The sequence below is a fragment of the Delphinus delphis genome, chromosome 5 (assembly GCF_949987515.2).
Source record: "Delphinus delphis chromosome 5, mDelDel1.2, whole genome shotgun sequence".
Taxonomy (NCBI): Eukaryota; Metazoa; Chordata; class Mammalia; order Artiodactyla; family Delphinidae; genus Delphinus; species Delphinus delphis.
The window spans coordinates 48868128-48880499 of record NC_082687.1 but is presented as its reverse complement, the minus strand read 5'-3'; the positions used below and the strand labels follow the sequence as shown (position 1 = coordinate 48880499).

Genomic DNA, 12372 nt, shown 5'->3' with positions numbered 1-12372 from the left:
AAAATGTGCTCCAAGGACACCAAATAGCTACTTGGTTGCTACTGCTTTCAGGTCCTTTTAGTAGACATAATTAAGAAATAGATTTCTTCTTTTATATCCTGTACTAAAAAATATTTCCATATTTAGAATCATGTTCTTAATATAGATTCCCAGAATTTGAGTGATTGGTTGAAATAACATGAACATTTTAGTGTATTGATTCTTATTATAAACTTGTTTCTCAGAAGCTTTGGTTTTGTGGGTACTTGTTTTGCTAGATGTTTACCAGAATTAGATCTTAATTTTTTCTTTTTTCTAATTCTATCAAGTATATAAAAATTATATATTTTAAATTTAACTTCCTTTGATTACCAGCAAAATTTAGTGGCTTTCTAGTTATGTTTCTCTTTGGTGAATTATTTATTCTTGCCCTTTCTCTTTTAGCATTTGCAATATTTCAAGATTTTTTTCTCTTTTGGTTGTCTATTTGGCTAGGCATTGTGCATACTTAACCTGTGGACTTTTTTTCTAACTCAATAGATTTTTCCAGTGAAACACTGAGAAAATTTTTTCCTAGTTAATAATTAGCAAAAAATTCTGCAGAGTGATCAAATAAAAATCAAATATGAGGTATATGAGAAATTGGTTAAACAAGTTACTTTTTTACTAATAGTGTCAAAGAATAATATAAAAACTTGATTTTCCTCAGTCACGTTACTTTCTTTTGTGAATGTGATTTCTTAAAAAATGAAACAGTTAAAACTTACAGGTTTTCTTTTCTTTTTCTTTTTGACTGAATCCTTAACCCTGCCCACAAAGCCTCAAGATGTAGGTAAGAAATTTACTTGTATATCACCTAAGGAATGACTAAGTTGGGATAATTTCTATTTTTTTAACTTTGTTTTCTTTCAATTTAATTTTTTGCTTGCTTTTTTCTTCTTCTCCCTCGTTTACATATACTTATCAGATATTGTGAACTAACCTTCCCAGATATTGTATTTTGGTGATCATATTACCCTATCTATAGACAGAGACAGTTATCACACCCAGCAAATGGTCACCGGCCTTATGGTAGTATAGGAAATGTTGCTGGGAGGCATAATTTGGGTTTGAAAATATTAGTATTTCTTGCAGATGTGTATAGTGTATGGTAATAGTGGAACATTAGATATGAGTTAAGATTTTTCTGGAAACTTTGGTTGTTCAATGTATCTCCCAACTAGGTGGTAAATACCATAAGAGTATGCAGGACCTTGCTTCTTCCAACTGTACAGTTTGTAAATCTCCCCAAGCCGGTACATTCCCCAAGCCTGGCTGATGCAGTGTCAGCCTGGAGGAAAAGGTGACTTTTATATTTCTTCTGCTCAAAGGGGGAGCATTTTGAACTTCATCTGTTCAGAGGTGTCTTTTTGTAATCTCTCTGGCCTGAAAGGATCATATTTTTATACCTCGCACCAAGGTGCTGTAAGTGTTGCCATGGCCCTGAAGACGTGGATTGTGTCTTAATTTGGTACCCCCTACAGTGTCTGCTAGTGAGCCCAGTCACCAGGCTTGAAGAAGGGTAGTCATACTTGAGTTTTCCTTATCCTTTGCCACTGTAACAACTTATTAAAAAATCCTGTTGACTTTTGTCTCCAATATCTTTTGCATTCATGTTTTCCTTTGCACTTCCATTACTCCTACCAAAATTCATGTCCTGCTGATTTCTCAGTAGGATAATTGCAAAAGTCTCCTAATGGGCTTCTTGCCTTTTTTCCACCCCATTCATTCATTCTTCCATCCATCTAGTTGACAAATAGTCCTTGTCACTTTCTATTTGTCAGGCACTGTGGGAGATCCCAACATATCAGACATACCACTACCTGCCTGGTATTTTTTAGCATATAGAAATGATGATATTACTATTCTATATAAACATTTTCAGTGGCTCTTCATGGCTTCCATTTGGAGCCCAAACTCCTCAGCTTTATATGAAAGATATACATAATCTGGACCCAGTTTCTTTCTATCTTAGGTTCCATTATTCTTCTTTATGACCCACTTTTTCATCAGAGTGGATTAATTGACTTTCCCCAAAGACATCCCAGGATTTCTTACCTTTGTTCTTTTACTCACATCATTCTCTCCACAAAGAAATATGAGTTTCCTTATTTCTCAGCTAGCTGAAATCTTGTACATTTTTTTTCAGACTCAACTCATATGCACCTCCTCCTATATTCCTTTTCTGGTTCCTCACCCAGAGATCATAAAGCATTCCTGTCATATACTTACCCACATTACTTTAGGATGTCATATAGATTGTACATTGTATTATAGTCATGTTCATGAGTCACCTGCACTATGAAAGTATTTAGGAACCCAAGGTCCAGGGGGAGATGTTTTAGTCATCATTGATTGTCTCATAGTATCCAGCACAATACTTTGCAAAAGTAAGGACTCCATGAAAATAGTCTATGTGAACAAATATAAATGTGCTCTGATAAGTATATGCTCACTGGGAGGGAATCAATGATTTTAGACTAGTTCAGAGATCACTTAAATATCTGTGTCTGGCTAGCACTACAATCTACTACTACTACCAGCAAGCTCTGGTATCTCTTGTTGGGCACAGTTGTAGCATTATATCACTTAACAATGAACCCACATACTACTTTTCTAGTCATACATGACACTTAGTGGGGAAATGATGCTTGTATCTGACATTTGTGGCTGGGGAGCCATCAATAGTAAATCTAAAGTTTGGTCAGTGTGAGATTAATTCAAGTCAATTCAACTTAATGAATATTTTTTGAGCACGTAATCAACCGTGATTAAGATCTAATATTTGGTTCATATGATGTCTCTTCTTCATGTTAAATATGCCAAAATTATTTTCTACCATCAGTTATCTATTTTATACTTTATAAATTTATCACATATAGTTATTTATTGGGAAAATGTTAAAATACCAGGATATATAATAACCTGAATATCTTTGCTTTTCAGATGATGTCAGTATCACCCAGAAATTTATAGAGGATAATATTGGATATATGTGAGTTTCTCTAAACTCATTTTGATGACGATGGTGTTTACTATAAGCTTATCTGGTATCTCCCAGAAATATTAACGCTTCTCAAAAGTAATGTAAATAAATATAAACCATATCAAAAAATAAATACAGTGTTAATCATAAAATTTAGATGAGGCAATTGAATTGTCAAGAAGTTGTAAAAGTTATAGCCTTCACACTTTGATAATTTCCTGAGGTTAGTCTGCAAGTGGGTGTTCCTATGAGTTTTTGGTTGGACATAAATCGAAATTCTGCAGGTCATCATTGTGTACTCTGTGTGGACTGTTGCAGCACCATCATTGCATTTGCTCAATATATTCAGGAGGCATCCTTTGAAGAAGTAGAAATGTTGGTAAAAGCCATGACAGAATACAGAGATAAATGCTTGGCTGACATGACACTCCCAGAGTGTTCAAAATTAGCTGTAAGTAAATTGTTTGCATTTCCTAAACAAACAAGCTTATTTGTCAACACTGAGAGAATTTTTGCCTTGGAAATATAAAAAGAGAGATGCTCTATAGCCCTCACTTTTATTTTTTGATTAAAAAAAACTTTTTTAAAAAAAAACAACAGAAATTTATTCTCTTACAATTCTGGAGGCCAGATGCCTAAAATCAAGGTGTTGTAGGGTGCGCTCCCTGCAGAGGCTCTAGGGAAGAATCTGTTGAATGCTTTTCTCTTAACTTCTTGTGATAACCAGCAATCCTCGGCATTATTTGACTTATAATTACCTCACTCCAATCTCTGCCCCTGTCATCACATGGCCATCTTCTCTCTGAGTCTCTTCTCCTCGCCTTATAAGGACAGCAGTCACATTGGATAAGACCCTCTCAATAACTTGGTTCCATCTGCTGAGACCCTATTTCCAAATAAGGTCCCATACACAGGTATGGGGATTAGGAATTGAACATAACTTTTGGGGGGACATTTTTCAACCCACAACAATGAGTATCTGGCTAGTCTCATTACAAGATTCCAATAATGAATTCTTCCTCCATCTGAATGAATTTGGACCTTGAAGCCAACTTGGGAATAAGGAAGAGTTAGTTCCATGTACCAACATAGTGGCCAAAAGCTTATGTCTCCAGAAGGACACTAAAAAAGCTGAAACGTACAGGGGCCTGCGGAGTGCTATTTTCTGCCATCTCTACTAAATCGCCACTCAAATGTGGTTTTGGGGCAGAATGAGAGTCTCTGTTCAAAATATGTATTTTAATTTTATCTATAACCCAGAGAAACAATTAATATAGGAACTGCTCATAGCAGAAATCATGGTGAGGGAGGTGAGTAATACAGATCTTAGATTCCTAAAAGCATCATCTCTCGGTGTCAGGAAGGAGAAATCTGGGCCCCTCATTTTTAAAATAATTAATTAATTAATTAATTATTTTGGCTGTGTTGGGTCTTCGTTGCTGCACGTGGCCTTTCTCTAGTTGCAGCGAGCGGGGGTTACTCTTCATTGTGGCGCGCGGGCTTCTCATTGCTGTGGCTTCTCTTGTTGCAGAGCATGGGCTCTAGGCGCGTGGTCTTCAGTAGTTGTGGCACACGGACTTAGTTGCTCCGTGGCATGTGGGATCTTCCCAGACCAGGGATGGAACCTGTGTCCCCTGCATTGGCAGGCAGATTCTTAACCACTGTGCCACCAGGGAAGTCCCTGGGCCCCTCATTTTTATTTTGCCTGACTTTAAGTATTTAGGGTAAGGTACTTTCCTAGGAGATGCAATTCTGTGTAATGATGCACAGGAGGACTTGGTTATGAGCTTGCAGTCCACACCGTAAGTATACAGGCAGGAAGACAGGAAATAGCCTGGCAAAGTAGAGGTACTTTCCTTACCTGCCTCTCTCAATATGTACTCTACTGTCACACCCCCTTTTCTTGACCTCCTCCCAATAGAGTCACCATCTGCATCTCTAGAAGACTATTGCTAAACATTACCACTAAATACTTCACCAACACATTACACTCTGGCCATGTGACCTTGGAAGAGAAGGAAAAAAGCCATTATGTAAGAGAAATGTAGGCAGTAGAGAAATAGGAAGAGGTTGAAGGGCCTCAGGATAGGATAGAGAAAACTTCCCAAAGTATGGGATGGTTGTCAAGGGTGTGGGTAAAGATGCTCTGCTGGTAATATTGGGAAAATTTGGGAATCTCTTTTGCAAAGGGTGACACTCACCACTAATTGTCTCCATTGTATCATCTCAGAAGGTTGAAAAATGTCATAATGAAAAAAAACGTCTTTTATTTTTCTGTTGTCCAGAATGATGTTTTACTGGAAAATATATGTACTATGGAGGGACTGCCACAAAAGCATAATTTTTCACACTGCTGCCATAAGGCTGACTTTGAAAGAAAACATTGTTTCCTCCATAATAAGAAAGCTGATGTAGGATTTTTGCCTCCTCTCCCTACTCTGGATCCTGAAGAGAAATGCCAGACTTATAAAAATAACAGAGAATCTTTTCTAAACAAGTAAGTTTAATTTTAGTAGAAAAATGATTGAATTGAAACAGTATTCTTAGGCTAAATCCAATATCTCTTCCAAAAGAACATAGCTGGGTTTCTTGACCATTTAGATCATTCAACATGCATTTGTGTGTCAGATTCTGTGGTCATTGCTGAGGAGATGAATAAGATATGAAACCTGATTTCAAGATCCTTTCATTGTGATGTGTATTTTCTAATGGGATGAGCCCCAGAACTGAAGGGTGTGCATGGCACCAAAGTTCTACTGGAGGAAATAATATAGTCTTTCAATGGAGAGTTATAGCTTTTACTAAGGGTAAACATTACATCAATGGATGTTTAGCAAAAATCTGTTTTCAGTAGGGTAGTAGTTGTAGAAGCAGAGACATTTTCTGGAAAGCTTAAACCACAAAGCTTGTTTGAACATAAGTGATTATGATCTCTGAATCTTGGATGGAGTGTGTATAGGTAGCTGTTCTTTGAACCTGAAAAGGAGAGATGCTGACCATCTGGCATGATAGGGGAAGAAAAAGAATAGCCAGAGCCCCGTGTTCATGATTAGAATGGCAATCATCATTCTTCTTTGGGAGCTGGCAACTTCAGTGATACAACTTTTATTGGAGACTCGATAACGCTGCCTTCCATTGAAGCCTTCAATAATGGGAAATCCTTCTTCCTCTCACCTTTACTTTCACAACTTGTTCTTCTTGTCTTTTTAAATCTTCTCTTTTCCTTCCCTTGTCTACCATTTCTTCATTACCTTCCTGTTTTTTTCTTTCCCTCCTTCCTTCCTTTTTTTCTTTTATAGTTATATCTACGAAGTTTCCAGAAGGAACCCCTTTGTTTTTGCCCCTACACTTCTTACTGCTGCTGCTCGTTTTGAGGAGATGACTAAAACATGCTGTGAAGAACAAGAAAAAGCTAACTGCTTTCGAACAAAGGTGGGTACTACATTTGTTTTCTTAAAAGGACAAGGATTCATCCCAAACTGTAGATCTTTACTTAAAATTAAATTATAGCAAAAGAGTTGTTTACCATTTAAAAACTATTCTCTTGCCACTTTCACTGGTTTTTCAACCCATTGGCCACCTGCTACTGATCTAAATTTCTTATTACTTGAGACCCTTGAAAGACAATTGCCCATTTCTAGGGTTTCTCTTCTGGCTTTGTCTTCCTTGTGAATTGGAAGGAAATGCTAGTGAGTAAATAACCAGGGTAAAAATGACATTTTATCTTCTATCTTGGACAAGTCCTCTTTTGACTACCCATAAAACTGAATCATCCTGGTAGAGATGGACAAGCTCACAGCACTCTTCACCACTCATCTTCCCATCAAGTATAATTCAGTCATTGGGAAGACTGGTCCCACCTTTATAATAAGCCACAAATTTATATTTTGATATGTACATTTCCTGAGATAAAAACCCCATAATTTTCTGTTTCTGGCAAAGTTTGGAATTGTTTGGTTGACATGTGGTTAAGAAATAAGAGAATAGTGGGATTTTGCTCTTGCTTCAACAGAGTTTCTCTTTATCCTTCAGGCAGAAACTTTCATACAATATTTAAAAGCATTATCTTCTTATCAAAAAAATGTCTGTGGGGCACTTATGAAGTTTGGACCGCAAATCTTAAAATCTATGTGAGTTTTATAATGAGTATTTTGTTTCTACTTGTATTTTCTTGTCTAAGTCCCATTTTTGTTAAATCATTGATGACTTTTTATTTATACTCTTCCTAGTTCCTCAAGGGTTTTGAGGTGGGGCTCAGTCTGGGTGGATTACTCAGACCAGGACAGTAGGTCCGGATGAGAGAAGACCTGCAAGGTGGGGAGACCCCAGAGAGAAAAAGGACTACTTCTGAGTTAGTTTTTGGTTAGTTGGGAATCTGAGCTGGTCCAGGAGTTCTGAACCTGAGTTTTAAAACCTTCAAGTGATTTAGACATGACTTATCCATCCATCTTTGACTTTAATGACTAGGAGACTACACTCTAGGGATAAATTTTATTTAACATGCTTACCCTAGCCAACTAGCAATGATGCTAGTGCAATGTTTTGTGAAAAATTCTGAGATTTCAAATACATCAGCAGGAAAGGATTCTGTGATGAATAACCTATGCCAGCCATGGGCTTACAACAAGAAATGGTGGTCCTTAAAAGAAGTGTTTTGCTATAACAATTATGGAAGAGGGCACATCTCTCAGGCCCTTTTTTCCCCAGTCCTGATCTAGGACTCAAAATATCAACCTAGGATTTTCAAAATGATCATGTGGGCCATGCAATGTATAAACATTGGTAAAGCCATCAGTGAAAAAAACAAGGGTACCACATGCTTACTGCAGCTATTTGTACTGTATTAGCAAAGAGCTCCCTCTTGCCTTACTTGTTGTTCAAGTTGTTTTAGTGGTTTATCAATTCTATTTCCAGAAACGTTGCTGTACTTAGTCAAAAATTCCCCAAGATTGAATTTAAGGAACTTATCTCCCTCCTAGAAGATGTTTCTTCCAAATATGATGGATGCTGTGAAGGGGATGTTGTGCAATGCATCCATGGCAGGGTAAGTATTCTATAAAACCAAGTAAAAATAGTGATTTTTGGGGTGGCTATTTTTTATTTCGAAGTTGCCCTAATATGTGGCTACTCACCACAATAAAATCAGAATGTTGATAAGTTGGTTGGGATTAACAGATAACACTACTATATATAAACTAGATAAACAACAAGGACCTCCTGTATAGCACAGGGAACTATATTCAATATCTTGTAATAGCCTATGATGGAAAAGAATCTGAAAAAAGAATATATATATATTCTTTTATATACATATATATTCAGTTATATATATAACTGAATCACTTTGCTGTACACCTGAAACTAATACAACATTGTAAATCACCTATACTTCAACAAAAAATAAATTGTTAAATAATAACATAAAATAAATAAAATAAAAAATGTTAACAAATAAGACCAAATAAAACTTTGGAGCTTTTCATACATGGGATTGTTTTTAGGCTACTCAGCAGATTCTATTTTAAATGGCTAAATGCACATGACATAAACTCCAGGAATTTAGAATTTGTGGACATTAATTTAGGCCAGACTAAAGTTTTCTTTAATATTGTAAATACTCTTTAGCTATATTAGAAATTAACAGTAAAGCTCAGAAAATGATTCATCTTTATGTTTTTAAGAGCTGTTTTGTCTGAGTTTCTTCAGGCTATTTAGGAACAGTCTTTCCAGATAAGTAAATATGTTAATTTAAAATAACTCTTACTCTAGTCTTTAATGTGATTCTCTAATGACATACACTGGTAAATATATTGTTGACCTAGTTGAAGTTGTTTATGCATATGAGGGTAACACAATTTCATTAAAAATATCCCGACTTCTTAGTTGAAATTAGGCTTTTTCTTAGTGACTTTTAATTAGTCTTACTGTTTTAAATTCACAAGGAAACATCATGTTCATTAGACAACTTGAATTTTAGAATATGAAGATATGTACATTTTATTTCAAGTAGTGGACAGTAGATATCACCAAGAATTATTTTGTCCTTAACTGTATTTCAATGAAAAGCAATCTCACTCGCTATTTACTTTTGTTTGTTTGTTTATGAGAATGTTGGTTTTATAATATTAAATTTAATGTACTGAAAGGATATAATTGAAGATTTTTCCCTGAAGTTTGGAGCTGAGACTAAGGGATCATATTATATTCTTAATATCCTTTTCTTTGATGGTTTTATGTAGAAATAAGAGGAATAGAATCGTAATTTATTCAAAATAGAAATTAATTCTCAGACAATAAGAGATGTGTTGCCTAGAACGATGATGGCCTTAGGGGAAATGTATATATGTTTGCAAAGACGGGCTCCCTGGTTCTAGGCGGTTTGCTGGAAACATGGTGCCAGCCTCCTTTCCATTTCTCACCTCAGCCTAGAGCTTCCTCTCATTCCTTATCCTCAGTGTTCCCCAGAAGAAGATTCCAGGCCGGGGAACAGCTTGAGCAAAGTCAGAGAGTCTGGAATAGCCTCGTGCTTTGACAGAACTCAATGTAGTTCGTGAGACGCTAGGACAGAGAGTAGGAGGAATGTACAGCCTAATTCTGGAGCGTCTGGAGAGAGGACTAGAGGCTAGACTAGCTTTTAAAAAATTATCCAACTAATGTGTAACCAAGAGAGCTTCACCCTCTCCCTTATTCCCGTAACTTTATATGGAGGTCAGAATTGGGTAGGGAGAGTGGGGAGAGGGGAGATAGTAGGGTTTACTATTTTGTACATTATTTGATAATTTGAACAGCTTCAGATTAATAATGTCTACAGGAAAATGACAACAATGAGCAGAATATCTCCTTATGTTTGAGAAGCCTTCATCTGGTAGTTGCTGTAGTGGTTCATTAGTTTGCCATTCTTTCATTCACTTATCAAATATTTCTTGAGTTTCTACTATATACCTGGCAATGTGGTTTCAGGCCATAAGAGAAGAAATCTAGGATCATAGATATTACAGTAACATGTCTTTGGTGGCCCTCATTAAAGTACAGATAAACTCTCATGGGAAAGAAACAGCATTTAGAATTTAAAATGCTGATACACCAGTGGAGTAGGGGTAAAGTATTTAAAAGATTAATACTTAACAATGAATGTAAACTTATGAGTCTATTTTTCATAATTATATCATCTAAAATCCTGAGAAATAAAGCTTGCCTTAATATGAAAGTTCATTGTATTAAATCAATACAAAATTTAATTATCTATCAAATTAGCTGATGAAACAAGTCCAGATGTTATGCACATGGTTGATTTTGCGTTGATTTTGGAAGGAAAATCCAGCCCTGACGATATTGTGAAAATAAAGTCATTTCCCATTCTTATTTGATACAGAGCAAGGTTATGAGCCATATTTGTTCAAAGCAAGATTCCATCTCCAGCAAAATCAAAGAGTGCTGTGAAAAGAAAATACCAGAGCGCGGCGAGTGCATAATTTACTCAAATAAAGATGATAGACCAAACAACTTACCCCTAAGAGAAGCAAAGTTTACTGAAAGCGAAAATGTGTGTGAGGAACGAGATGCTGACCAAGAGAACTTCATGGCTGAGTAACATAACTCTATATTGACGTTTATCAGGAAAACAGAAACTTTGGATTTGACCTATTTTGGCTAACTTGGGTGGAAGGAATAGGGATCATTTAAATCACATAAGTATTGGGTCTCACCTAATTTTAAGAGTCACGGCTATCGATTATAGTCTTTTTACATGATTTTAAGAAAATGCAACTGTGTTATGATGTGATGGCTAACATTTATTGAGTACTTGATATGTGCCAGACAATGGGCTAAGTACTTTATATGGATTATTTATTTTAATTCTCATACAGTCATGTAAAATAAGCGTGATTTCTCCCAATTTTCAGATGAGCAAACTGAGGTACAGAGAAGTTAAGTAACTTGTTCAACTTTCACAGCTAAAATATGGCAGAGTAGGGATTAGACCCTAAGAGGTCGGGCCTGAGAAGTTGCAGGCTTACCTGCCATGCTCTGCCCTCCCTTGCCATCCCACCCCCTACACAGCTGCCCAGCTGTTCAGGGGAAGACTAGTTGACTTGGAGCCAAAAGGACTAGATTTGAGTCCTGGTTGAGTCAGTGGGACAAAAGTTAACCTCTCTGTATTGTAGGTAATCATATATAAAATTCATATAAGAATATTTGTTCATTCCAAATATTTTGGTTATAAAATATAATCCAGGGACTTTACTAGGTTAGACAGGGTTCTTATCCCCAGTAAGCTTTCATCAATAAGAAGTGTGATGTGAGAAGACATAGCCTCATAAATAAATGAGTGCAAGAAATGCTCTTTAATTTCTGATAGCACTAGATGATAGGTAATGTGGGGACAGGGGAGGAAGTCCCTGGGGACCCTGGAAAGGCTTGATGGGAAGGAGGTACTGGAAGAAATTTTAGTAATCTGGACAGAAGGAGTAGAGCATGGATAGAAGTGTAAAACTGCTTGGTGTATATGTGGTTGTGAATAGGGTTTCTGCAGTGAGAGAGGAGGGTAGTGAGAGGTAGACGGGTCAGATCATACAGGCATGCTAAGTAACGAGATGCCACTGAAGGGTTTTCACTGAAGAATAAGGAAGGACAAAATCACTTTTGTTTTTTAGAAACTTCATCTGGAATGAATCCCAGTTTGGGGCTTAGGTGGTTGGTAAGTAGTTTTCAGACTCAATGAGATGGGAAGTATGGGGGAATGTTTTGTGGGAAAGAGAATATGTTTGAATCTGACCACCTTGACTTTGAGGTGCTTGTGAGGTAATTAACTGGGAATGTCACGAGATAATTTAATATATGAACCTGGAATTCTGGAAGGAGGTCTGGATTGAAGATACAGGTTATTGAATACTTACCAAATTTTCAGTGCTTCTCATCTATTAACCAATTTAATTTTCAGAACGACCTTCTGAGGTTAGAACACTTTTATTATCCTCATTTTACAGGCAAGGAAACTGAGGCACAGAGGTTAAGTAACTTGCTACAAAGTCACACAACTAATATGTGGTGGAGCCAGGATTCAAATGTAACCAGTGTGGCTTCAGACTCCTGCTCTTATAACCACTGTGCTCTATTGCTTCTCATGAGTCAAATTAATCTAAATGATAGATGCAAGGTGTTTCACTTGTACCTGACATACGCTTGCTAAATGGAAGCAATTTTCATCCTCATCCTCATCTGCATCATCTCCATCACCATCACTATGACAATTAAAATAGTGTTTGAAGCCTGGGGAGAAATGATAGAGCAGCAATGAACATGCTGAGCCAGAAATGTTTCAGGTGCAGTTTTTCTGGTTGCAAACATTTGATGCAAGACCTCAGTGG

General features: G+C 36.6%; 1 protein-coding gene across 3 annotated transcripts in view; it reads left to right on the top strand.

Moving 5' to 3' along the window:
* The first annotated feature begins 687 nt into the window (after nt 1-687).
* LOC132425911 (afamin) overlaps nt 688-12372 on the top strand; it is a 30404-nt gene continuing 18719 nt past the window's right edge. The window contains exons 1-8 of one of the 3 annotated variants that reach the window (XM_060012382.2): nt 688-811; nt 2965-3013; nt 3323-3455; nt 5290-5501; nt 6304-6436; nt 7037-7134; nt 7919-8048; nt 10377-10591. In XM_060012382.2, coding sequence (XP_059868365.1) covers nt 727-811; nt 2965-3013; nt 3323-3455; nt 5290-5501; nt 6304-6436; nt 7037-7134; nt 7919-8048; nt 10377-10591 — 1055 coding nt within the window. In that variant the 5' untranslated portion in view covers nt 688-726. The remainder of the gene's footprint in view (nt 812-2964; nt 3014-3322; nt 3456-5289; nt 5502-6303; nt 6437-7036; nt 7135-7918; nt 8049-10376; nt 10592-12372) is intronic. The other 2 variants (XM_060012383.2, XM_060012384.2) reach the window with 2 other exon arrangements.